Genomic DNA, 23,246 nt, shown 5'->3' with positions numbered 1-23,246 from the left:
CGCCCGAGGCGTCCCGCGCCGCGTGTACTATCATAACAGTCGCGTCGCGCGAAAAAGGCTTTTGTATTTTCAAATTCTCAGAACATCTCCCTAGGTCAGGTCGTCATCTTCCCATCCACCCTCCCGCTCTCGTTCACCATCTCCCTGATGTCCGCGAGCCACTCCGAGTTGGCGAGCATGTCCTCCAGACGCACGTGCAGCCTGAACCTCCAGTAGTGCCTGTTGTTCGTCGGGTCGTTGATTGTCTCCTCCTCCGCCGGTCGCTGCGCATAGGATGACTCGAGCGCCAACAGGTCCTGCGCGGGGAATATCGCCAGCGCGCTGGGAGACGCCATGTGCTGCCGGACGATGGCTCTCATGACGTGGGGCTCGCACTTATCCGGAGGCGGGTGCTGACGCTCCACGAACCCGGTGTCCCCGGCCCCGTCCAAAGCTGCCCCGTCTCCGGTCGTCGCTCCGGAGAGGTCACCGGCGCCCACCGAACCCACCGACGTCCTTCGTCTCTGCGCGCCGCTTCCCTCCTCGACGTGTTCCACCCTGTACGCCATGGGCGGCGGGAAGCAGGACGCGAGCTGCCCGTCGCCCTGCATCCCGAGCACCTGGTGCGCGTATCTCGCGCGCCTGTGTCGGTCGGCTTCGTACCACGCCCTCGTGGTGGTGGTGTCGTGACACGACGGGGAGCACACGGTTGCGTAGGGGTACCTGTTCGGTCGGCCAAACTCACCCTCGTCGTGGGGCATGCGCTGGATGCGCAGGCCCAGGATGCCGAGCTCGTCCAGCACGGGCGGGACGCACGGTGGGACCATGCCCAGGTCCTCGCCGCACACGAGCTGACCGGTGCACGTCATCAGCGCGGGCAGCGTGCGCCTCGCGTTTTCCCTCCAGAGCGTATCCTGCCTGGCGCCGAAATAGTCGTCGTAGAGCCAGTTGAGGGCATCCTTAGACCAGCCCTCGAGCTCGTTGAACGAGGACGTCTTCTGCATCTCTATGCGCGGGTAGAACGCGTCTGGGTCCTCGGGGTCCCGCAGCAGACACACGTTGTGCTGCAGGTGGAGAAGACCCTTTCGCATAGCCTCCGTCTCCTCGACGAGCCAATCTGGCGAGCCGTCCCGAATCTTAAACGCGTCCGAGCCCAGCAAACCCTCCTCCGTGCTGAACTCGGCCTTGAACCTGTACGTGTTGATCGCGCGGCCGTCGGGTAGGTGCCCGTCGTGCCCGGTCTCCTCCATGAACCGACCGGCCACCTCGCCGTCGCGATCGCCGAAAATTTCCCGAAGAATCGACGACGTCACGCGCGGCTCGCACAGGCGGTCCACGAACCACAAGCCCCTCTGCTCGAGCTCGTGGCGCCGAATGGGCACCGAGGGACGGAACCGACCCATCCGCCCCACGCGCGTGTGCGCCGGGAGCTCCCAGATGCGGAAGAATCCCAGGACGTGGTCGATTCGCATCGCGGAGAAGTACCGCTCGAGGTGCGACATCCTCGCGCGCCACCACCCGTACCCGTCCTTGCTCATCTCCTCCCAGTTGTACGTGGGGAAGCCCCAGTTCTGACCGTTCGGGTCGAAATCGTCCGGGGGGGCGCCCGTGCTGGTGTGCATGCGGAACAGGTTGGGGTACATCCAGGTGTCCACGCTCGCCTTGTCCACGCCGATGGGCAGGTCGCCCTTGAGGATCACGCCCACGCGCTTGGCGTGCGCAGCCGCCGCGCGGAGCTGCGCGTCCAGGTGGAACTGGACAAAGTAGTGCAACGCGACGGTGTTGTAAACCTCGCTGCCGGGCTGCGACAGGCGCGTCACTGTGCCCGCGCTGTTGTCCGAGCCGAGCGAGCCCCACCTCCAATGCTGAGCAGTGCCAAAGAGGTCGCGCAGGGCGCAGAACACGGCGTAGGGTTTGAGCCAAGCGGCGTTCTCGGCGAGAAACTCGCTAAACTCGGTCGAGTTGAGGAAAGGGGTCTTGACAGCCTCGAAGCACCGCCTGGCGACGGACATCTTTACCTTCACCGTCGCCTCGTAGTCAACCTCCTTCAAATCGAGCGCCGCCTTGGCCTTGTTGACCTCGGCCTGCAGGCTCGCGAACCTGTTGGTGTGCTCGGGCCCGGCGATTCTCGCCGCCTCCGACACAACCTGCTGGATCCGCAGGTACAGCGGGTGCAGCGCAAAGACCGACACGGACGAGTACGGGTACGAGTCCCACCACATGTTGTGCACCGTCGTGTCGTTCACCGGTAACACCTGGACCACGTTCATCCCGCCCGCGTGCGCCACGTCCACGAGCGTCCTGAGATCGACAAAGTCCCCGGCGCCAACCGAGTCGCACGATCGAAGCGAAAACACGGGCGCCGCCAACCCGGACCCGCGCCACGCGCCCGGATAGCGAAAGTGCCCATCCCTGGCGACGATACGCGACGGGGACCTGTGGTGGGACTTGCGCCCGCCCGCCCGGACGGGTTGTTGGACCGCGGTCCGTTCGGGCGAGTGCGACGCGGGCGAGTCCGACGACGTCATTCCGAGCCTCACCTTGTCGAGCGAAATCGGCGAATCCGCCCCGTCAGTCGCGGAAACTCCGTTTCTTTCCCCGTTGGTTCCAACCCCCCCGTTGTTTTGGCCCCTTAAGGACTCCTTTAACGACTGCGACGACGCCCCGCCCCCCGTGCCGGTGGACAGACCGGGTGACGAGTCCCTGGACTCGCCTATCCAACCCAGGGGCGCCACCACGCGATCGACGCCCTTCTCCATCGCATCCGCCGCTCGCGTCGCGCCCCGCAGCGCGTACTTGTACCTCACCGGTAAATCCTCGGGGGCGACGTCAAAGTCCAGCCACCACGTGCGCGTCACCGCGTCGAGGTTCATCACCGGCGCGGCATCCCTCTCCCACCCGCCGAGCGCGGCGCAGTCGCCCGTCGCCGTGAGCCGCTGGCCGGGCAGCAGTCGCAGCGTGCGCACCTCGAGGCGGATGTGGATGAAATCGCGCGACTGCGGCGGTTCAATCGCGAGCGACGCGAGGGTGCCCGCCAGCGCGTCCGCGGCGGGAACGTGCGTCGAGGGTTCGGGTAACGCGTCGAGCGCTCGTTCAACGTTCTTACCGGATCCGTCGTCGAGCGCGACGTCGCGAAAGGACTCTCGCGCGAAGAGGTTCTCGGGATGCGACTGAAACTCCCACGTGTCCTGGATCTCAACCTTGTCCCTCCCGTATCCGACCGCGCTCCCGGAGGCTTCGCTGCTGTTATCGTCGCTGCCCCCGCCCCTACCCTCGGGCATCGCCGGGGCGAAGTGCGCGTGCCGGACGATCGCGTCCCATCGCACCACGTTCATGTCCCTGTCCACCACCGCGTACCTGTAATCGAACGATCCGACGAAGTGGCCCGTGACGCTCCCGGTCCACAGGAGCTGATCCTCGCCGAGATGCTGCGGTCGGGAGGTGATGTGGGGGTTCAGAAAGAGTGCGTAAAAATAGCGCGAGGAACGTCGGAGACGCGACGGGGATTCGGCGACGGGGCACGCGGTCCGAGGGTTCGGAGCGGTTGCGGGAGAGAAGAGGCGCCCAAGCGGCGGCTGCTGACGAGGCTGAGCGGGGAGGCGATCGGGCGCGGGCGCTCACCTGGCATCGCATGAACACGCCCTTGCGAACGTCCCACGAGCCCAGACGGGGATCATTCCCGCACACGACGAGGTTTTGGCCCCACTCGGTCCAGTACTTGATCCGGAAGCCCACCGTCGTCTTCGGGATGACGCTCATCTCGCCCTTTCGCCCTGCACAAAATTGCGCCAACAACGACAATTATCGCGCTCGCGCCGTCCCCTACTCTCCGGATAACACGCCTGAACCGCCCCGAGTCCCCGCGAATCCGGTCCCAGTCAACCTCGATGCGAACCCGCCCTGATCGGGTATCGCTTCCGCCGGTCGACGCTCCGGGATATCCCGTCCCGGACGAGGGGAGGATGGGTTTCCCTTGGAAAAGCAACAAAAAAGCCCGCCGAAAGCAGGTTTTTCCGAGGCGAAAAAGTGCCCCGCGCTCCTATGGGTTTTGTTCCTCGGGTCGCCAAATCGTAAACAAACCCTCGTCCCTCGGTCAGGTTGAGAGGAATCCTGAGACGCGTCGGGCGATCTGAGAACGCCGAGAGAGACCATTGGCGAGGGACGCGTGGTGGTCGACATGGCTATCGCTCTGAAGGTTGCGGTGAGCGCGTGGAGGCCGTGCTTCGCGCAGATGCGCACAGTGACCCGCTCATGCGCGTCGACGCGAGCGCAGGTGCGTGACGGCCGCTCGGTCGCCGTGCGCCTGCGCCTCGCGCCCGCGTCGGCACGTCATCGTCACAAAGAGGCGGCGGCGGTGGTAACCCGTAACCGGGACGCGTCGCTCGCATGCCTCGCGGGAGGATGCGCGGGAGCGACGTCGCATGCGACGTGGTGGAGCGGCATCGCGCCCATCGTTCCGTACGTCCGCGGGCCCTCGCGCGGCGTCTTCATCTCCGCGCGGGCGCTCGGCGACGCGAGCGGCGGCGGCGACGACGACGACGACGACGACGCAGCAGCGGCGCTCTCGGCGGAGGAGATGGCCTCGCTGGACGCCGAGGCTGCCGCGGCGGCGGCGGACTGGGCGTCCGAGCTCTCCTCGGCGGCATGGACCGAGATGGACGAGACGGACGAGAGAGGGAAGAGGCCCGCGACGAGGACCAAGGATGGCGCGAGGATGAAGCGGGGCCAAGTCGATAAGTCGCTCAAGTCGGCGGTGGCCAACGACTACGAGGACGTCGACGGCTCGGGAGACATGGACGACGACTTCAGCGCCAACTACTACGACTACGACGCGGACGATGTGGAGGAGGATTACGTCCCGGGCTCGGCCTTCCTCGTCGACGACGACGACGGCGACGCCGATGCCGACGGAAAAGAAAGCAAGAAAGGACGGCGGAGGAAGACTCGGCGCGAGTGGGGCAAGATTCCCGACGACAAGCTGCCGAGGGTGGCCATCGTGGGCAGGCCAAACGTGGGTAAGAGCGCTCTGTTCAATAGGCTGACGGGGACCAAGCGGGCGATCGTGTACGACCAGCCGGGCGTCACCCGCGACCGCATGTACATCAGGGCATTTTGGGGCGACACCGAGTTCATGATGGTGGACACGGGCGGATTGGAGTCGCTCCCGGGCTCGCCGGAGGACGCGCCCAGCGTGGACACCGTCGGTGGCTTTGAGATCCTCCCCGGGATGGTGGAGTCGCAGGCGGCGCTCGCGGTAAACGAGGCGGCGGCGCTCATCATGGTGTGCGACGGGCAGAAGGGGCTGACAAACGCAGATGAGGAGATCTACGGTTGGATCCGCAAGTACCACTCCAAGAAGCCCCTGCTGCTCGCCGTGAACAAGTGCGAGAGCACCACGAAGGGTGAGGAGCAGGTGCTGGATTTCTGGTCCCTCGGCGGCCCCACCCCGCTCGCGGTGTCCGCCATCAGCGGCACGGGCACCGGCGAGCTCTTGGACGGCCTCGTCGCGGCGCTCCCGCCGCCCAGCCCGGAGGATCTGGACCCAAGCTGGAAGGACGAGGAGGGGGACGGGCCCTTAAAGGTTGCCATCATCGGTAGGCCCAACGTGGGCAAGTCCTCGCTTCTGAACCAGCTCGCGGGCGACGCGAGGTCGATCGTTAGCGACTACAGCGGCACCACGAGGGACACCATCGACAGCGACGTGATCGGCGCCGACGGCAAGAAGTACACGCTGATCGACACCGCGGGTATCAGGAGGAGGACGTCCGTGGCTGCCTCTAAGGACGCACCCGAGTCCCTCGCCGTGGGCAGGGCGCTCCAGGCGATGCGCCGCGCGGACGTCGTGGTGCTCGTCATCGACGCCGAGGAGGGGCCAAGCCAGCAGGACTTTGTCCTGTCAGAGAGGGCCGCCGTCCAGGAGGGTTGCGCGCTCGTTCTGTGCGTCAACAAGTGGGACAGGATCGATAAGGACACGTACTCCATGAACGAGTACACCAAGACCCTCCGGTCCAAGCTCAGGGTCTTCGAGTGGGCCAGCGTCGTTTACACCAGCGCGCTGACGGGTCAGAGGGTTCAGAAGGTTTTGCAGGCGGCAGCCGAGGCTTCCGTGCACCACAGGAAGCGTCTCTCCACTGCCACCCTCAACTCTGTGATCCAGGAGGCGACGCTCTGGAAGTCCCCGCCGAGCAAGGCTGGCCGCAAGGGTCGGGTCTACTACGTCACGCAGGCGTCCACCAGGCCGCCAACCTTCGTGTTCTTCGTTAACGATCCAAAGCTCTTCCCGGACACGTACAAGAGGTACATGGAACGGAGCCTCAGGGATAACATCGGGTTCCCGGGGTCGCCCATCCGCATCCTGTGGAGGGGTAAAGGCGCCAAGGGGAAGAAGTAAGCGAGCGGCGGAAGGAGCAGGACGCGGCCAGCGCTCGGCGGTTGAATTCCAAATTAATACGAAGATGGCTTGATTATTAAACATATGAGGTACAACCACTGTTAGACTTTCTCTGCTCGCCGTCAAACGTCCTTCAGAAGATCAGCAAGCAGAGGATCACGAACGAGCCGAGGAGCAGAAGCAGCTGCGACAGGAACGCCTGCTGCTGTTGTTCCGGGCTCATGTTATCGATCAGCAGGCTGGACCTAACGCCCGTGCCGAACTGGATCCCGAACCCGAGCAGCGTGGACATGAGGCCCACGTTCTCGGCGACGCCTGCGCCAGCCAAGCCCCACTCGCCGCCCCCCACCTCGTTGGCGTTTGTGTTTCTCGCCAGCAACCGCAAACCCGGCGGCCGCGTCGGAACGTCCATGCCCAGCATCTGCTTACCCCTCGGGTGCTCGCACGAGCCGCGCCCGTACAAGGGTATGACCTGGGGGAAGGGGAGGAGGGGCCAGAGAGTCAGCGCCGGAATCTTCAACCGAAGATCAGATTAGGGTGTCGCTGCGGGATCGATTTTGGGATGAGGGGCGCTCTTGGGGGCGCGGACGCACCAGGTTCTCGGAGACCGCCGCCTTGCACACCGGGCACTGCTGCGCCTCGGGGAAAACCTGCAACCATCTGTTCGAGCGAGATGCGGGTGAGTTATTCGTCAGAACCGGGGTGAACCCGCGCGCTCGAGGTGGGCTCCGCAAGAGATGCAAGATGCGGGTGTGCGGTGCGGGACCCGCATGGGCAAAAATATCGCGGAGGTGCGGGGCCGGATACGCACTTGTATATGCAGGACCAGCAGTAGAGGTGACCGCACTGCGTCACGACGGGTTCCTGAGCCAGCTCCAGACAAATGTTGCACTCGAAGTACGAGTTCGCGGGGTCGACGTAGCCCTCCTTTCCCCCCTCCTTGGCGACATCGACCTGTGGAGCGGACGGCTCCGGGCCCTGCGAGAACCCGGCGCTCCCGGAAACCGCCGGCCCGCCGGCCTGGCGGCCCGCGTGCGACCGCGTCGGCACCCGCGTGCTTGTCGTTCCCGCCATGAGGAACTCTTGGTTTCTCCCCGAGTCACTCACCGGACTCGTGCGCGCGCGCAAACCCACCTGATCCCCGCCTCGCCGAGCGCGCGGCTCTTCCACGATTTCACGGTCTCAAGGTCGATTTTTTCGTTCACTCGCGCAGATAAGAAGACTCGCAGACTCGCATGTAGCGCTACGTGGGGTCCTGAGGGGTTTGGCTCGGTCGTCGCGCGGTCGAGCGGGGTTTCGGCACCGACGATACCCTCGATCGCCTTGTGTGTGACTCGCGCTCCTTCGGACCCGCGAGCTCCGCCGAAAGTGAGCGCACCGCGCAGGCCCCGCGCGCTGCTCGTGGAACCTCTCCCGCGCCAAGAAGAAACCTCGCCAGCCAATGCAAACCCATCGATGACACAACGTCGCCGATGACACAACGTCGCCGATGACACAACGTCGCGATGACGACGATGAGTCACAAACCAAAAAAATCTCCCGAACCAAAAAAAAGAGAATCTCCCGCGCGTCTCTGCTTGCCCATGCACGTGAACGAGTTTGGTGTTTGGGTCCAGTTGTCAGGTTCAGCTGTCTGGTCCAGTGCTATCCAACCGTCGCCACCACACGCACGCTCGTCGGGCCACCGCCATGTTGGCCGTGGGACGGGCGTCGATATTTGGAGGCATCGGACGATGCATCGCGCCGCCGAGGTCCGGGCGCGCGGCGACGTCGGCCGGACCCGTCCGGTCGGGGCGCGCGCGCGACGTCGTTCCGGAGCGTCCCGTGATTAGGGCGAGGCGCGCGGCGACGTCGACGGGGTGGACGAGGACGACGAGCGCCACCGCCTCGTCCGGGAGGGACTCGGTGCGCACGCGCGCGTCCTCCTCTGCACCCGCGCTGACGACCGGCGATGAGCCCGCCGCGACGCGCGAGACCGGATACCGCTTCGTCGTCGTCGCGCTCATCGCGCTCGCGCTGCTCCTGTGCAACGCCGATCGCGTCATCATGTCCGTCGCCGGCGTGCCCCTCGCGCAGGCGCACGGATGGGGAGAACGCGCGATCGGCCTGGTCCAGTCATCCTTCCTGTGGGGGTACATGCTCACGCCCCTCCTCGGCGGCGTGCTGGCGGACAGGTACGGCGGCAAGGCGGTGCTCGGGGGGGGCATACTGGTCTGGTCGCTCGCGACGATGGCCACGCCGCTCGCCGCGGCGACGAGCCTCCCGGCGCTGCTTCTCACCCGCGCGGTCATGGGCCTCGGGGAGGGCGTCGCGCTGCCGTGCATGAACAACCTGACGGCGCGTTGGGTTCCCAAGGCGGAGCGGTCGCGAGCGGTCGCCGCGTGCATGGGGGGATTCCAGAGCGGTTCCATGGTTGGCCTGCTCGCGGCGCCCGCCATGCTCGCGTGGGGCGGCGTATCCGGTCCTTTCGCGGTGTTCGGCCTCTCCGGGGTGCTCTGGGCGGTGGTGTGGGCGTTCGCCGCGACGACGTACCCGAGGGATTCGCCGAGCGTGTCCCGACGCGAGCTGGCGTTGATCGAGGACGGCGGGAGCGTGGCTGACTCGACCGGGAAGGATGGGTTCGTGCCCGAGCCGACGCCGTTTCGGCTCCTGCTGAGCAAAGCCCCGGTGTGGGCGTGCATCGTGGCCAACTTCGTCAACAACTGGGGATACTTCATCCTTCTGGCGTGGATGCCCCTGTACTTCAAGCAGGTGATGGGTTTGGAGCTCGCGAGGTCGTCGTATTTCTCCGCGTTGCCTTGGGCGACCATGGCGGCATCCGGCGTGTTCGCGGGGACGCTCGCCGATTCGCTCATCGGGAGAGGCGTGTCGGTCACGACGGTGCGAAAGTTCATCCAGGGCGTCGGTTTCATCGGACCCGCGCTGATGCTGGTGTTGCTGACGTTTCAGACGACCGCGAACGGCGCGCTCGCGGTCCTGACCGTCGCCGTCGGCTGCACCGCGTTCACGCAGGCGGGTTTCCTGGTCAACTTCCAGGAGATTGGCCCGCGGTACGTGGGCGCGCTGCACGGCATGGCCAACACCGCGGGCTCCTTCGCGGGGATCGTGGGCACGTACATGACGGGGGTGATCTTAGAGAGCACGGGCTCGTGGCGCGCGGTGTTGTTCATCACCGCGGGCGTTTACGCGTTCGGAGCGGCGACGTGGCTGGCGTTCAGCACGGGCGAGAGGGTCTTTGACTGACGGGGTGGGTGGGTGGGTTCGGGAGCGGCGCGGCGAGTCTGCGCAGCCGCGAGTAGAGATGTTGTTATTGATACATCGAATTCAACACGCTCACGGGTCCGAAACCGGTTTGGTGCGTCTCGCGCGGGCTTACCTTGTTGAACTAAACGGATGGGGGGAACTAAATTCAAAACGCAGGCGAGGCGCGGGTGGCGATGTGTGATGAGTTTGAGTGGTCCTCCAGAGGAGTGGTGGTGTTAAATTTTTAAACACCATTGAGAGTAGTTGGTTTTCTGCCGTGAGGGACACTAAACGCTGACCATAGGTCGAACGCTTAGGCGCGCTCGCCACGGATGCGGCGGGCGAGCTGGATGTCCTTGGGCATGATGGTCACGCGCTTGGCGTGGATGGCGCAGAGGTTGGTGTCCTCGAAGAGGCCGACGAGGTAAGCCTCGGACGCCTCCTGGAGGGCGAGGATGGCGGAGGACTGGAACCTGAGGTCGGTCTTGAAGTCCTGGGCGATCTCGCGGACGAGGCGCTGGAAGGGGAGCTTGCGGATGAGGAGCTCGGTGGACTTCTGGTACTTGCGGATCTCGCGGAGAGCGACGGTACCGGGCCTGTAGCGGTGGGGCTTCTTGACGCCACCGGTGGCGGGGGCGGACTTGCGAGCCGCCTTGGTGGCGAGCTGCTTGCGGGGGGCCTTGCCTCCGGTGGACTTGCGGGCGGTCTGCTTGGTACGAGCCATGGTTCTTGTGTTGAAGAATATGGCGTGATCGGCGTCGAAACTCGAGCTTTTGAACCAAAAATTCGAGTTTACAAATGGGTTTGGGGATATTTTGCGCTGAGTTTGCCGATTTCACAGGAAATCGAGGTCAGCTTGCCATGAGAGCACTTGACGATTCCTCAAACGGAATGGAATTGGTGACCCAGAATTGAGAGCCTTGATTGGTTGCTGGGACCGACCTCTACGTTTCAGTTTTTTGGCAGCGATCGATCTTCGGTCACGACTCGGCCTCGACGCGCACATCGAAAAACGCGATGAGTGCCGAGGGGTCAAGCAGCGGGTCTACGACGAGGAACATCGTCCTCGGCGTGGCCGTCGGCGCGGCGGCGTACTATGCGTATCGAAGCTACTGCATGAAACCGATCCCATCCTCGGCCGAGCCCGGCGAGCCCGAGGCCACGAAGGAACGATCTCTCTCGGAAGAGGGCACCGCGCAGTTCGGCGACGAGATCGACGGCCTTCGATCGGTGGCGCAGGAGGTATTCGAGCAGGCGCAGAGGAAGGTGGTGCTTGTTCCCAATGACAAGGAGAATGGGGAAACAACCCGCGCGAAAGAGATCGAGGCCGTGTCCCTCGCCGAGGAGCTCGAGTCCGTGCTACGGGAGCAGCAGATGAACGGCGGCGACGACGCGAAGAACGACCAAACCTTCGGGCAGAGCCCCGAGGAGATGTTCGAGATGCAGCGCAAGGCGACGATCGAGATGGCGCGGCTGCAAGCGGGGGGCAACGTGGGGCAGGACGGCAAGGGTGGGATGAAGAATCTCACGGCGGACGAGTGCGGGGGCACGACGCAGCGGTACACGTGGAAGCAGACCGAGGAGGAGATCGTCGTGGAATTTCCAATCGACCGAGCCGTCCGCGCCAAGCAAATCGCGGTGTCGTTCAAGGCGAAGCACCTCAGCGTCAAGGTCAAACCCGGGGCACCGGGCGAGGAAGAGCGGGTCATCCTGGAGGGTGCCACCCTGCGTGACATCAAACCCGACGATTGCGTGTGGGAGATCGACGACGAGGACGGATCGAAGAAGGTTGTGGTCACCGTCGTCAAGCGACACGCGACGCTCGCCATGCACCACTGGGAGTGCGTCGTCGAGGGCGACGAGAAGATCGACACGTCGAGGTTCGGACCCGCGGTCGTGGGAATCAACGGTAACGATCCCCAGGCGCTGAAGAGGATGCTGGAGGAGCACGGGCACATGAACCCGAAGCCCGTGCCTCTGGAGGGTTAAACCGCGTCGATCGCGGCTGGTATTTTTTTATCGTCACGAGAAGGAAGATTCTTTCCTTCGTCTATCGCTTCCGTGCCCGCGGCGGCGAGTTCAGCGGCTGCCCACCCCGTCTCCGAACCAGGTCGCCCCACACCAGTTCCCGTAGCATCGGTTCCATTGAAAGCGCCGCGTAGGCGCACCCGAGCGCGATTAGACCCACGGGAAGCGCCTGGAACGGCACCAACCCCGCGAGCGACATTGGCTCGAGGACGACGTTGAACACCAGCTCGCGCGGCGCGCCCGCGGGCCCGTCGCGATGCCACGCGCTCGGTTCCGCCCACACCGCGACGACCACCCCGGGAGGATGCCCACCACCCGGTTTAGGATGGACTGCCTCGGCGAGCTCGCGCGCAGACGCGACCATCTTCTCCACGTTGAGCAGCCGCCTCAGGCCCCCGCCTCTGCTCCCGGATTTTGAAATTTGTACACCCGGGTCGACGATCCGCACCCTCACGTCCGCGGGATTCGTTGCCGGGTACGACACCCTGACCTCGTACGCCGATTCCGGGTGCAGTCCCGTCAGTCTGTAAAGCCGCGGCGCGCCCCCTATCGCTAGCGTCTGCGCGTTCAGCGACTCCCTCGGGCGAAGCTCCTGGCACGGCGACGGGTCGGACCTGGTGCCCGCGCACGGAGCGTCGCGCGATGCGCCCGCGCCCAGGGGAATAGCATCGATGGAGTCTATTGCCCCAACATCGCACGCCGGCGATACAATCACGACGACCAAGAGCGCGAGCGCCCACGACACAGATCGCTTCATCGCCTCTCGCACCTCTCGCAGTGGCGAGGATAGAGACGGCACCCCCAAGAAAAAGTGTTTTTTTTGGTCCCGTCGTTGCTCTTCTTTCTGGTGTGGACATTGGCTATGAGGTCTAGACTAAGGGTATCGTGTCCGTGATTTCCGTTCGTGGCGTGACGCTTTCGTTCGTATCGTCTCATTTCTTTCCGTCCCCGTGCATCGGCTCGACGTGCTTCAGCCTGTCCTCCGTCAGGTTGGGCGCGGGCGTCATCCTCGGCAGGTGCGTGTAGTCGTAGAGGAGCGAGTCCGACACGTGCTCCTCCTCCTCGTCGTTCTTCCGGTCCGCGTACTCCTTCCACCACGTTTTGAGCGACTCGTCGTAGCGCTCCGCCTTGCTCATCAGCTTCAGCCGCTGGGGCTCGCCCGCACGCTGCGCGTCCTCGTCGCCGTGGGGGCGCGAGGGCGTGGACGGCTCGGGGGCTGGGAGGGAATCGCCGTATATCGCGCGAAGGACGTGGTCGGGGACCTGCGTCCCGCCGCGCGCGGTCGCGGGGGGTACCTCGCGACCGTCGGGGAGCTTCACTCTCGGTGCGCCGGGATCCGCCATGCGTCCGCCAGTGCGCCTCGGGGGTTGTCGGAGAGGGGCTTTCGGAAAGTTCTTTTGCCAAAAAGTCGGGGCCCGCATCCACGACGAAAAAGTTTCAGGTTTTGGGTCCGATTTTGACACTGCCGACCCGGAATTGCGTTCATCGTGCGTTGTGATTGGCTGGAGTCTCTCTGCTCGTCCGTGATTGGCTCGCAGCTTTTCGTTCAAAAAACAAAAAAAAATCGGGGTACAAAAACCCGCGGTCGCACCACCCCATCGTCACAACACAAACACACTAACTCTAACAACATGTCTGGACGTGGAAAGGGAGGCAAGGGACTCGGAAAGGGCGGCGCCAAGCGCCACCGCAAGGTCCTTCGCGACAACATCCAGGGCATCACCAAGCCCGCCATCCGCCGCCTCGCACGCCGTGGTGGTGTCAAGCGCATCTCCGGCCTCATCTACGAGGAGACCCGCGGTGTCCTCAAGGTCTTCCTCGAGAACGTCATCCGTGACGCCGTGACCTACACCGAGCACGCCCGCCGCAAGACCGTCACCGCCATGGACGTCGTCTACGCGCTCAAGCGCCAGGGCCGCACCCTCTACGGCTTCGGCGGCTAAATGCCCCGTTTCGCCAACAGAGACGCTCAACTTCAAACTCTTCAAAAGCGTCGCGTCTTCGCGCACGCAACAAACCAATGGTGATAAATTAATCACCACCACTCTACACAAAGAACCAAACCATACACACATCGCATCGTCCTCGCGCTTCGCACGTACCCACATCGCCCCTCCTCCGCCCCTTCGGTCGCGCTTCGTTCAAAAAATCCCATCGTCCCCCTGCCGAAAAACACTCGCGACAAATCGATCGGGCCCGCGACAAGACGAACACCCAGATTTTTGGCAGTGCCACGTCCACTGGCAAAGGCATGGATCCCAAGAAGGAGGAGCGGCTTGAATCGGAGAAGAGGGTTCGCGAGAGGAAGGAGGCAGGTCTCACGCCGGACATTCGGGACGTGCCACCGGAGGAGTACACGGACTCCAAAGGCGGATACCGGGATTTCCAAGGCTACCCGGGAGAGCAGCCAAAAAAAACCGAGTGAGCATCCACGAAACGTCTCCAGATCGAGGCGCGCGCTCCGCCCGGTCTCGATCCGCGGCGACGCTGTCGCGCGAATACATCGCCCGTGATTTGTCATAAGCCGTTCCCGTCGTCCCCGCGGCGGTGGGTGGCCAGAAGCGGCGCGGGCTGGTAAGCCTGCCGAGTGAGATTCGGGAAGGCACCCCGCTCGGAACGACGTATCGTCCGGGATGGCGACGCAACTCGGGGCGCTGAAGCGCATCAGGGGCTTCCAGGGCTTCAACGTCGACGGATTCAACTATCAGGGTCCTGATATTGTCGCCTACTTCCTCACTCACTTCCACTCGGACCACACGTGCGGCCTGCACGCGGGTTTCAAGGGACCCGCGCCGATATACTGCTCGCCCGTCACCGGAGCGCTCCTCTCCGCCGTCATGGGCGTCAAGTCCTCCATGGTCCGGCCGATGCCCCTCGGGGTGCCGTTCGACGTGCCCACCGGCGATGGTGAGGTCGCGGAGGTCACCTTCATCGACGCCAACCACTGTCCGGGCTCGGTGCTGGTGCACCTGCGGCACAAGGCGACGGGGAGGATCGTGCTGCACACCGGGGACTTTCGAGCCGCTCGGCGAGTCCGCGAGGACCCCGCGCTGCACCGACTCATACGAACGCACGGCAAGATCGACGAGCTCCTGCTGGACACCACGTACTGCGCGCCGCAGTGGAAGTTCCCGGACCAGGACGACGTGTGCGCCGCGATGGGGGAGATCACGCGGAGGGAGCTGGCGAGGGAGCCGAGGACCCTCTTCCTGGTCGGGTCGTACCAGATCGGCAAGGAACGCGCCGTGGCCGCGGTGGCGAGGGCGGCGAACTCGCGCGCGGGGGTGGGGTGGCACAGGGCCCGCACGCTCAAGTTGTCGGGGTGGTGGGACGACTCCCTGTTCGTGTGCGAGGACGACGAGTACGCGATGCAGTCCGCGACGGTCGCGGCGCAATCCAACTCGCGGATCGTCGCGTCGAGTGAGACGTCGAAAGACGACGGATCGGGGGCGACGGGGGCGATCGGGGCGATCGGGCCTAGGGACCCGCCCGGACCCGTACGTCATCACCGGTTATCTCCGCGCGAACCTCCGACGCTGGTGCGGGTCGTGCCCATGGGCGGCGGGTCCGCGCACGATAACATGCGCCGACTCCTTCGCGACGACGTCGATCCCGACACCGGGCTCCCGTGGTACGCCGCCGTCGTGGCGTTCAGACCGACGGGGTGGTCGTACACCAGGTCCAGGACCGCGATGGGACCGGTCGATGGGCGGGCCGGTGGGCCTGACGCGGGGAACCCGCTCGGGAAGGTCAAGGGCGAAGGATTAAGGGTGAAGGAGGAGGCGGCGGAGGGCTGGAAAACGGAGGGCTGGAAAGCCGAGCCGGAGGAGGCTGAGGCGCGGGTGGCGGTCGAAGTTCCCGACGGCGGCGCGAGCTCGGCTCGCGCGGACATCGCGGCAGAGCTCGCGTCGGCATACAAGCCTTGGATCGAGAACGACGGTCGGACTCGTTGCTATTCGGTGCCGTACAGCGAACACTCCTCGTTTGTCGAGCTGGTGGAGTTTGTCAAGCGGATCCGCCCGAGGCGGGTCACCCCCACGGTCAACGCCGACACCAAGGCTGACAAGGACCGGATCATGAAACACTTTCTCGAGTTCACGGACCTCGCCGCGGATAAGAACAGGCTGGACCACTACTTCTTCAACAAACGGAGCGCTCCCGAGGTGAAGGCGGAGGTCAAGCGGGAGATCGAGTCCGATCCCGTCGCGGCGCTTCCCTCGCTTCCCGACGGGAGCGACGGCGAGGGCGGCGGCATTGACCCCGAGATCCTGGCCGCTCTGGGCGACGCGCTCACCCCGGAGGAGCTCCGTCAGCAGTCCGCTCTGTGGGACGCCGCGCGACGTGCGTCGAGGGCGGCGCAGGAGGCGGCGCAGGCTGCGGTGCTCGGTCCTTTCCCCCTCGGGTGCGTGGCGCTGGTTCGCGGCGGCGGCGGCGGGTTCGGCGGCGCCGGGCCCCGGTACGTGCAGTTCAAGGATAAGTCGCACGTGGAGCAGAGGCTCCGGGCGTTGGGCGCGACGATCGTGCATCGCATGTCCCCGAAGGTGACGCACGTCGTGGTCCCCGCGGGTGGCGAGGCTTTCGCCGAGGAGGAGAGACGACACGGCAGATCCGGGGACGCCGCCGGGGCGAGTCCAAACGGGGCTTCGAGTCCCGGCGGTTCCGCGCCGAAAGGGAAGGAGGGGTACGAACCCAAGGACGCGGACGCGGACGCGGTCCCCGACGCGCACGATGGTAAGTGCACGGGTAAGAGTGGCACTGGCGCTAAACCCGGCGTTAAACCCACCCCGCCGGTCGTGGTCACCGAGGGTTGGGTGATGCGTCACTGGCGAGCGTTTGGCACGGGCGCGGCGGCGACGCACGACGCGGCGGCGGTGCGGGCGCACGAGGAGCGCGTGAGGGAGGAACGCAGGCGGGAGGCGTCGGAACGGACCGCCGCGGCCAAGCGCCGCCGCGAAGAGGCCGACTCGGGGGTGGAACAGCGGCCGGGGCGCGAGCGGACCATGAGCCGAGCAGTCATGGACAGGGTGGGGAGGGCGCTGGCGCAGCGTCTGTTTCTGGTGCAGCGGCGGGATATATCGCGGGGGCCGGCGGGGGTCGGCGGGGCGGCCTCGACCGAGGCTGGGGGGACATCGACGGGTCCCGATGATAAGTGGCACGCCGTGTTCGCGGTGTTTGGCACCACGGGCAACGTGTACGAGTGCCACGTGTGCGCCAACCCCAGTTGTACCTGCCCAGACTTTGCGGGTGACCTCAGATCCGGCGGCGGCGCGTCCGCCGGGGGCCGCGGCGGCAGACACGGCGGTCACATCTGCAAGCACCTCTTGTGGGTGTACATGAGGGTCCTCGGCGTCCAGCGCGACGACCGCGTCCTGTGCCAGGTGGCGCTTCTCCAGTCTGAGCTCGCGAAGATGCTCGCGACGCCGACCCGCGCGCAGAGAGCCGAGCTCGCCGCCGCAGCCGTCCGCGAGGCGTACCTCGCCGCGACGGGCGGCGCGCGCGGGACGGAGGAGCTCGCGCCTCCGCCGGTGACGCGCCAACCGGTTCGTTCGGCGGATGGCGACGGCGAGATTGAGCCGGTGACGTGTCCCGTGTGCTTCGACCCGCTGGAGGACCCGGCGGATGTCGCGCCAAACTTGGCCGGGGTGGACGTCGGCGCGAGTTGCTCCGGCGCCCGCGAGCCGATAGGTTCAAAAGGCGCGAAGGTGTGGTGGTGCCGCGGTGGATGCGGCGGGAACGTGCACAGCGCGTGCATGCGACGGTGGATCGACAGGAGCGGCATGGCGCCCGCGTGTCCGCTGTGCAGGGCGACGTGGGTGCCGCAGGATGAGGATGACGGCGGCGGCGATGACGCGACGGGGGACGCGGTTGTCGCGCTTCCGACGCCGGCGCCCGACGCCGACGGGACGACCGCGAAGACCGACCCCGATACGAGCGCGCCGTTCACGAGCCCCGGGGGTTCGAGCTACGTCAACCTGCGCGCGTACCAGGGAGGAACCGCGGCGCGCAGGGACCTGAGCCAGTACAACGACTTCGCCAGGAAGGCCATCGAGAAGAGGGAACGGGAGCAGAGGGAGGGCAAGTGACGATCCCAACAGCGGTGGACCCGAAAGATTCTTTTGCGACGGGTCTTCAAGATCCCTCGCCATACGCGCCGATACTTGATTTACGACTAGCATATTGTTACCAAGACGTGGTAGGCGCGTGAAGTGCGGCCTCGCCGTCGCCGGGCTCGAGCGTTCCTTTTCTGGATGCTTTTGGATTTTCAAGCCCCGGGGGCGATCTCGGCCGCGTATCCGTTCCCGCGTTCGACGCATCCCGCGCTTAGATGGTGAGCTTGAGGCCCGGGCCGTCGTTGTTGTAGAATTCCCCGACCCACTCCCGTCCGTCCTTGTCCGTGTACGTCCCCTGCCCGTGCATCGCGTTGTCGACCCACGTACCCACGTACTTGGTCCCGTCCGGCCAGGTGTAGGTGCCCTGGCCGTGGTACTTGTTGGCCACCCAGTCGCCGTCGTAGCTCGCCCCGGACTTGTACGTGAAGGTGCCCTTGCCCTCCATTTTGTCCTGGACCCAGTCGCCCTCGTACGTCCACTTGCCGTCCACCGTGTTCTTCCCCTTGCCGTGCCTCACGTACGTGCGAAGCTCGGTGCCATCTTCGGGCTCGGGCGGCGGCTCCTCGCCCTCGGCGAGCTCGCGCTCGGCCCAGTCGCCGTCGTAGACGTCAAGGCCGTCGCCCTTGGGGCCCGGGAAGATGAACTTGCCGTTCTTGGGCGGTTCCACCTCCTCTCCTTCTTCCTCGGCCATGGCTTCGTCGACTGGTGCGAGTGGAATGAGGTCTCCCGCTGACTCCCGCTGTCATTTCCTGAGTTGGCACCCGGCGGGCAACGGGCAAAGGGGGGAACAACACGACTCCCAAGCGACACAACCGAGGTCCCCACCATGCCCGGGCAAAGAGTCCTGGGGGGTTCCCGGGAGGCCGGCGCGGCCCTGCCGAGGATACAGCTAAAATGGATCCTCTCCCTAGATCTCGAGTCGCAGGTGAAGAACGCCAAGAGGTGCGCGATCCCCCCCGTGCCCCCTCCGAGAAGCGCTTTTTTTTTGGCTCGCATCACGAAAGTTTGACCGAGCGCTGAGGCGGCCTTCCATCCCCTTCGACGCTACAGGGACCTAGCGAACGGCTACGTGTTCGCCGAGATCATATCTAGGTACCATCCCGAGGAAATTTCCTTGCACAGCTTCGACCCGGCGGCCTCGAGCGTTGCCAAGAAGCGCGACAACTGGGGCCAGCTCGTCAAGTTCTTCAAGAGGAAGAAATGGGATATCAGGGCCAGGGAGTGGGAACAGGTCAGCGCCATGGAGAGCGGCGCGGCGCAGGAGCTGATGGATAAGATCTTCAAGTATCTCGGCGGGACGCTGGGTACTCCCGTGGTTTCCCCAACCTCCAGCGCTCGGCCCTCCGATAACTACGAGGCTGGTCCCAGTGGGATGGCACCCGGCGCGGCGCGCGCTCACAGCCACCACTCTCACCAGCAGGCCGTACCGCAGCGAGCGCCCGCGCCCGTATCGTACGGTCAGCCCGGGGCGCAGCAACCGTCGTACGGCCAGCAGGTGGCGCACGGCGGCGGGAGGCCCTCGGTGATGGACATCATGGAGGCGGGACCGAGCCAGCCGAGCGCTGATCCAATCAACGATCTCTTCGGTCGGTTCGCGGGCGACGACGACGACGACCACGACAACGAAAACGACGATCCGGGGCCGGGACCGCCCCTCGCCGCGCGCGTCGTCAATCCCGGGCGGGTCCCGGTTTCCGATGCACCCGCGCGGCCCGCGTCCATCGGAAACAGCCGCGGGTCCCGCTCCCGCAAGCCAATCGCTTCGGATCGGCGCGACGCGGTGGACACAGGAGGCGGGTTCGGTTTTGGCGACGGCGGGTTCCGTCCGTACGAGCCAAAGCCCGGCGGGTTCGACTGGGAGGCGTACCAGCGCGAGTACATGCAACCGAGGCTGCGGACGCCGAGCCCCGAGCCCGAGCCGGAGCCCGAGCCGGAGTACGAGCCCGAAATACCCGAATACCATCACGAGCCTGAGCCCGAGCTGGAGCCCGCGAGGCGTCGCGGCGGCCGGCGGATGCAGCCGCTGCCGCGGAGCAACCGCGGCCCTGCTCCGCGGGTGACGCCCGCGCGTGAGTCACCTCACCACGGGGGGGCAGGGGGCGGGTACGAGTCCGGGTACTCGCGGGGCGAGTACGAGTCCGGACCGGGCCCCGTTCGCGGCGGCGGGAACGGCGGTTTTGACCCGGGCGCCTCGCTGCTGGACTGGGGCGCGCCACTCCCCGGCGACGACACGTATTACGGCGGCGGCGAGGGCGACCCGTACGCGTCGCAGTACGCCGGGTACGAGAACGACTACCACGATGACCGGAACCCGTACGCGAACGATCCGTTTGGCGACGGTAACGGCGGGCGCAGTCCGTACAACGACCGCGGCGGCTCGCAAATGATGAGCATAAACAATCACGCGTCGCCGGGGATGAAGCGGAGCCCGGTATCGAAGAAACCCCCGGTCCCGAAGAGATCCGCGATGAAACAACACAGCGCGTACGGCGGCGGCGGCGGCGGCGGCGGCTACGACGACTACGACGGGTACGGCTACGACGATCCGTACGGCGGGGGCGCGAGGGGCCCCGGGTATCACGACCCCCACGCGTATAGACCCGATCGAAGGGCCGGTCACGGGATGGATTACGAACCCAGGCGACCGGACGACTACCGCCGCATGCTGGGCGAGAACGGTAAGTACCTCATGCTGGGCTCGCTGGGGGTGGACACCGACACGGAGGAGCACAGGAAGGCTCGCGCGCGGGCGGAGGCGATTAAGGAGTTTGACAGGCAAGCTCGCGAGCAGAACAAGATCCAGGCTGAGAAGGCGCGGGCCAAGAAGGCGAAGCAGCCGCTGGTGTACAGGGAACGGCTGCAGCAAAAATTCGACATTAACAGGAGCTCGGACAAGCCGCTGGATCCCAACGCACCCCCGAGCAAGCGCGACGTCATGCTCAAGTACGGCAAGACGGTGCCAAAGCCAAAACCGGCGGCGCCGAGGGAGGAGAAGGTTCAACAGTCGGTGCACGAGCACGGCAAGGGACGGGGGTACTCGTCCAGGGCGAACGACTTCGTGGACTACATGAATCACCCGGCGGTGCCGGACGAGTCTCAAATGGCGGAGCTGGAGAGGCTGGAGATTGAGTACCGCATTCACCAGGAGAAGCTCGCCGCGCTCAACATCTTCTGAGCTGATGTAACATCTGATGTATCTACTACGAAGGGTACTAGCTACCTTCGTAGCTAGCTAGGTTCAGTCGCTATCGCTGCCGTAGTCGCCCAGGAGCCCGAGCCCGCCGCCTTCATCGTCCGAGTCTTCCTCCTTCTTGGGCTCCTCCCCTTTCTTCGGCGCCGGCTTTGCCCTCTTGACCACCACGACTGCGGGACCCGGAGACTTTAGCTTTTTCGCGACGCTCTGAGCCAGCGGATCCGCGCCCCTCTTGATCGCCTCGGTCGTCGGAGCCACCGCCTTCTTCACCACCCTGTTCTCCCGCATTAGCCTGAAGGCCTCGGCCTCATCCTGCTCCCGTTGCTTGAGCCTCTGTTCCTCCTCGCGCCTTCTGTCCGCGACCTCGTCCAGGAACTCCACCTCCTCCTCGTCCACGGGCTTGTAGATCCCCTGCTTCATCGTCTTCCAACCCTCCTGGAACGCCTCCTCCTTGGCGTCCTTCGCCTCCTGCAACACCTGCCACAGGGGTTTCTCCGGTTCCATCGTGCCGTCCTCGGGCCTGAGCGCGCCACCTCGCTTCGCCTTGATCTCGGCGAGCTCGGACTCGGTCACGAAGCTCATCGAGCCCACCACCGCCTGCGTGGCGCTCACCACCTTGTCCGCGTTCTCCTGCGCCATCGTGGGAAACACCGAGGCGGCGTCGCGGCCCAGGACCTTCTCGCGGTCGAACACACGCTCGGGCTCCTCTATGCGCATCATGGGTACGGAGTTCGGGTCGTCCGCACCCATCACGTGTCCCCCGGGTGGGGGCGGTGGCACCGACATCGCGCGAGGGTTTCTGCTGCGTTCGTGGCCGGGAACGGCCTACAAAGGGCGCATCAAATTTGTCACCGCGCGTTTCTCTACTCGCTCGTTCGCAACCGCGCGTCCGCTACCGTCCATCACACCCCCTCCGGCTCGCCCACCCTCGCGACGATCTCCGCGAACGACGGCCGCTTCCCCCGTTCGCCGACGCACTCGATGGCGAGGAGCTTAAGCGCATCCAGCGGTCCCCGGTCCCCGGTCCCGTCCCACAACTCGAGCGCCTCCGTCGCCGCGATGCCCCACGCCCTCGCCTCCGTCCGTTCAAACTCCCTCCCGATCGTAGACCCCGGCGGGTAGAAGAAGGCGGCGCCAAAGTCCCCGAGCTTGGCCGCGGGAACGCCATTGAACTTCGACGACCTGAAGAGCACGTTGTGCGCGTACATGTCGCCGTGGATGCATCCACATGTATGAAGCGCGGCGCCCGCAGCCGCCAAACCCCGCGCCACCGCGACCACCTCCGCCGCGTCCAACTTGAGCTCCGGCGGGTAGACGTCCCTGGTGACCGTGTCGAACGAGGGGGGACTACCCAGCGAGCGCCACTCCCCCGGGTCGAGGTACTCCATCACCAGTCCCTCCAGTAGCGCTCCCTCCGCCTGGGACTCCTCATTTTTAACGAACCTCGCCGTGGTCCGGACGATGCTTCGGCACCCCGTCCTCGACGCCAGCACGCTCGCGGCCATCTCGTCCCGCGGCCTGCCGTCCGACGTCTTACCCCCGAGGTTGTACACCTTGACCGCGGTTCGCGAGCCGTTACGGTCGGTCGCGGCGTACACGGCCCCGGACGCGCCCGAGCCCAGCGGCGGCTCGTCTTCGTCCACGCCCAGCTCCGACCAATCCACGACTGGCACGTCAACCTTCGACGCTCCTTCAGACGACGACACGTCATCAGATGTCATGGCTCGCGCGTTGGCGTCCTCGGCCCATGCCTCCGTGGCGGGGTTCGCCGCGAGCGCCACCCACGCGAGGCTCGGGTGCGACGCGATCCACGCGGGCACCTCTGTGAGATTGTTATCCGCGAGTCGGATGAGCTCGAGGCGGGTCATGTGCGCCATGTTATCCGGGAGACCCGCGTTGGTCAGCTTGTTTCCCGCCAGCAGGAGCTTGCGCATGTTCTCGCACTTGCCCACCGTGTCGGGCAGCGACTGTATGTTGTTGTCGCTGAGGATGAGCCACCCGAGGGTGCGATGCGGGATTGAGGCCGCGGGGACCTCCTCCACCTTGTTCGCCTTGAACGACAGCATGTACAGCGACTTCATCTCGCCGAGCACCTCGGGCACCTTGGTGAACTCGCACCCGAGGAAGAAGAGGATCTTCAGGCTCGTCAGACCGGCGAAGGTGGACGGCAGCGTGCTCAGCGGGTTCTTGCCAAGGTTGAGAAACTCCAAGGAGGACAGCGTGCCGATCTCATCGGGGAGCTCGGAGATGCCGAGGCCGGAGAGGTCGAGACGGGTCGGATTGGTGGCCGCGAGGGACCCGG

General features: G+C 65.5%; 14 protein-coding genes across 14 annotated transcripts; 6 read left to right on the top strand and 8 right to left on the bottom strand.

Moving 5' to 3' along the window:
* Positions 1 to 95: 95 nt before the first annotated feature.
* On the bottom strand, positions 96 to 3,738 carry DPE2 (glycoside hydrolase family 77 protein; the record flags this gene model as incomplete). The annotated part of the gene is made up of 5 exons (XM_002508964.1): positions 96 to 354; positions 544 to 2,415; positions 2,689 to 2,975; positions 3,036 to 3,407; positions 3,601 to 3,738. The coding sequence occupies 5 exons, from the start codon at positions 3,736 to 3,738 to the stop codon at positions 96 to 98; spliced, it is 2,928 nt and encodes a 975-aa protein (XP_002509010.1).
* On the top strand, positions 3,611 to 6,370 carry MICPUN_98167 (predicted protein; the record flags this gene model as incomplete). Its single annotated transcript, XM_002509200.1, has 2 exons — positions 3,611 to 3,630; positions 4,984 to 6,370. The coding sequence occupies 2 exons, from the start codon at positions 3,611 to 3,613 to the stop codon at positions 6,368 to 6,370; spliced, it is 1,407 nt and encodes a 468-aa protein (XP_002509246.1).
* A 133-nt stretch (positions 6,371 to 6,503) lies between these two features.
* MICPUN_106354 (histone ubiquitination protein group a) lies at positions 6,504 to 7,495 on the bottom strand (the record flags this gene model as incomplete). The annotated part of the gene is made up of 3 exons (XM_002508963.1): positions 7,182 to 7,495; positions 6,964 to 7,030; positions 6,504 to 6,842 (listed from the first exon to the last, which is right to left on the bottom strand). Exons 1-3 carry the CDS (start codon positions 7,442 to 7,444, stop codon positions 6,504 to 6,506), a joined length of 669 nt encoding a protein of 222 aa, XP_002509009.1. The 5' UTR covers positions 7,445 to 7,495.
* A 921-nt stretch (positions 7,496 to 8,416) lies between these two features.
* Positions 8,417 to 9,613, top strand: MICPUN_98168 (major facilitator superfamily; the record flags this gene model as incomplete). Its single annotated transcript, XM_002509199.1, has 1 exon — positions 8,417 to 9,613. One exon carries the CDS (start codon positions 8,417 to 8,419, stop codon positions 9,611 to 9,613), a length of 1,197 nt encoding a protein of 398 aa, XP_002509245.1.
* Positions 9,614 to 9,926: 313 nt separating this feature from the next.
* Positions 9,927 to 10,337, bottom strand: MICPUN_86780 (histone H3; the record flags this gene model as incomplete). Its single annotated transcript, XM_002508962.1, has 1 exon — positions 9,927 to 10,337. The coding sequence occupies one exon, from the start codon at positions 10,335 to 10,337 to the stop codon at positions 9,927 to 9,929; it is 411 nt and encodes a 136-aa protein (XP_002509008.1).
* Positions 10,338 to 10,630: 293 nt separating this feature from the next.
* Positions 10,631 to 11,602, top strand: MICPUN_103508 (predicted protein; the record flags this gene model as incomplete). Its single annotated transcript, XM_002509198.1, has 1 exon — positions 10,631 to 11,602. The coding sequence occupies one exon, from the start codon at positions 10,631 to 10,633 to the stop codon at positions 11,600 to 11,602; it is 972 nt and encodes a 323-aa protein (XP_002509244.1).
* A 61-nt stretch (positions 11,603 to 11,663) lies between these two features.
* On the bottom strand, positions 11,664 to 12,398 carry MICPUN_63170 (predicted protein; the record flags this gene model as incomplete). Its single annotated transcript, XM_002508961.1, has 1 exon — positions 11,664 to 12,398. The coding sequence occupies one exon, from the start codon at positions 12,396 to 12,398 to the stop codon at positions 11,664 to 11,666; it is 735 nt and encodes a 244-aa protein (XP_002509007.1).
* Positions 12,399 to 12,573: 175 nt separating this feature from the next.
* On the bottom strand, positions 12,574 to 12,984 carry MICPUN_103509 (predicted protein; the record flags this gene model as incomplete). The annotated part of the gene is made up of 1 exon (XM_002508960.1): positions 12,574 to 12,984. The coding sequence occupies one exon, from the start codon at positions 12,982 to 12,984 to the stop codon at positions 12,574 to 12,576; it is 411 nt and encodes a 136-aa protein (XP_002509006.1).
* A 908-nt stretch (positions 12,985 to 13,892) lies between these two features.
* Positions 13,893 to 14,066, top strand: MICPUN_63173 (predicted protein; the record flags this gene model as incomplete). The annotated part of the gene is made up of 1 exon (XM_002509197.1): positions 13,893 to 14,066. The coding sequence occupies one exon, from the start codon at positions 13,893 to 13,895 to the stop codon at positions 14,064 to 14,066; it is 174 nt and encodes a 57-aa protein (XP_002509243.1).
* A 2,493-nt stretch (positions 14,067 to 16,559) lies between these two features.
* On the top strand, positions 16,560 to 17,841 carry MICPUN_109288 (predicted protein). Its single transcript, XM_002509196.1, has one exon. The coding sequence runs from the start codon at positions 16,642 to 16,644 to the stop codon at positions 17,722 to 17,724; it is 1,083 nt and encodes a 360-aa protein (XP_002509242.1). The 5' UTR covers positions 16,560 to 16,641; the 3' UTR covers positions 17,725 to 17,841.
* A 136-nt stretch (positions 17,842 to 17,977) lies between these two features.
* MICPUN_73517 (predicted protein) lies at positions 17,978 to 18,268 on the bottom strand (the record flags this gene model as incomplete). Its single annotated transcript, XM_002508959.1, has 1 exon — positions 17,978 to 18,268. A coding segment is annotated over one exon (291 nt), but the record flags the coding sequence as incomplete, so codon positions are not given.
* Positions 18,269 to 18,577: 309 nt separating this feature from the next.
* On the top strand, positions 18,578 to 20,926 carry MICPUN_63176 (predicted protein; the record flags this gene model as incomplete). Its single annotated transcript, XM_002509195.1, has 2 exons — positions 18,578 to 18,693; positions 18,802 to 20,926. The coding sequence occupies 2 exons, from the start codon at positions 18,578 to 18,580 to the stop codon at positions 20,924 to 20,926; spliced, it is 2,241 nt and encodes a 746-aa protein (XP_002509241.1).
* Positions 20,927 to 20,989: 63 nt separating this feature from the next.
* Positions 20,990 to 21,730, bottom strand: MICPUN_63177 (predicted protein; the record flags this gene model as incomplete). The annotated part of the gene is made up of 1 exon (XM_002508958.1): positions 20,990 to 21,730. The coding sequence occupies one exon, from the start codon at positions 21,728 to 21,730 to the stop codon at positions 20,990 to 20,992; it is 741 nt and encodes a 246-aa protein (XP_002509004.1).
* Positions 21,731 to 22,008: 278 nt separating this feature from the next.
* On the bottom strand, positions 22,009 to 23,190 carry MICPUN_75476 (predicted protein; the record flags this gene model as incomplete). The annotated part of the gene is made up of 1 exon (XM_002508957.1): positions 22,009 to 23,190. A coding segment is annotated over one exon (1,182 nt), but the record flags the coding sequence as incomplete, so codon positions are not given.
* Between the last annotated feature and the right edge of the window lie 56 nt (positions 23,191 to 23,246).

This window comes from Micromonas commoda, chromosome 12, assembly GCF_000090985.2.
Source record: "Micromonas commoda chromosome 12, complete sequence".
Taxonomy (NCBI): Eukaryota; Viridiplantae; Chlorophyta; class Mamiellophyceae; order Mamiellales; family Mamiellaceae; genus Micromonas; species Micromonas commoda.
The sequence above is the reverse complement of the archived record's forward strand: the minus strand, read 5'-3'. Positions and strand labels throughout refer to the sequence as shown.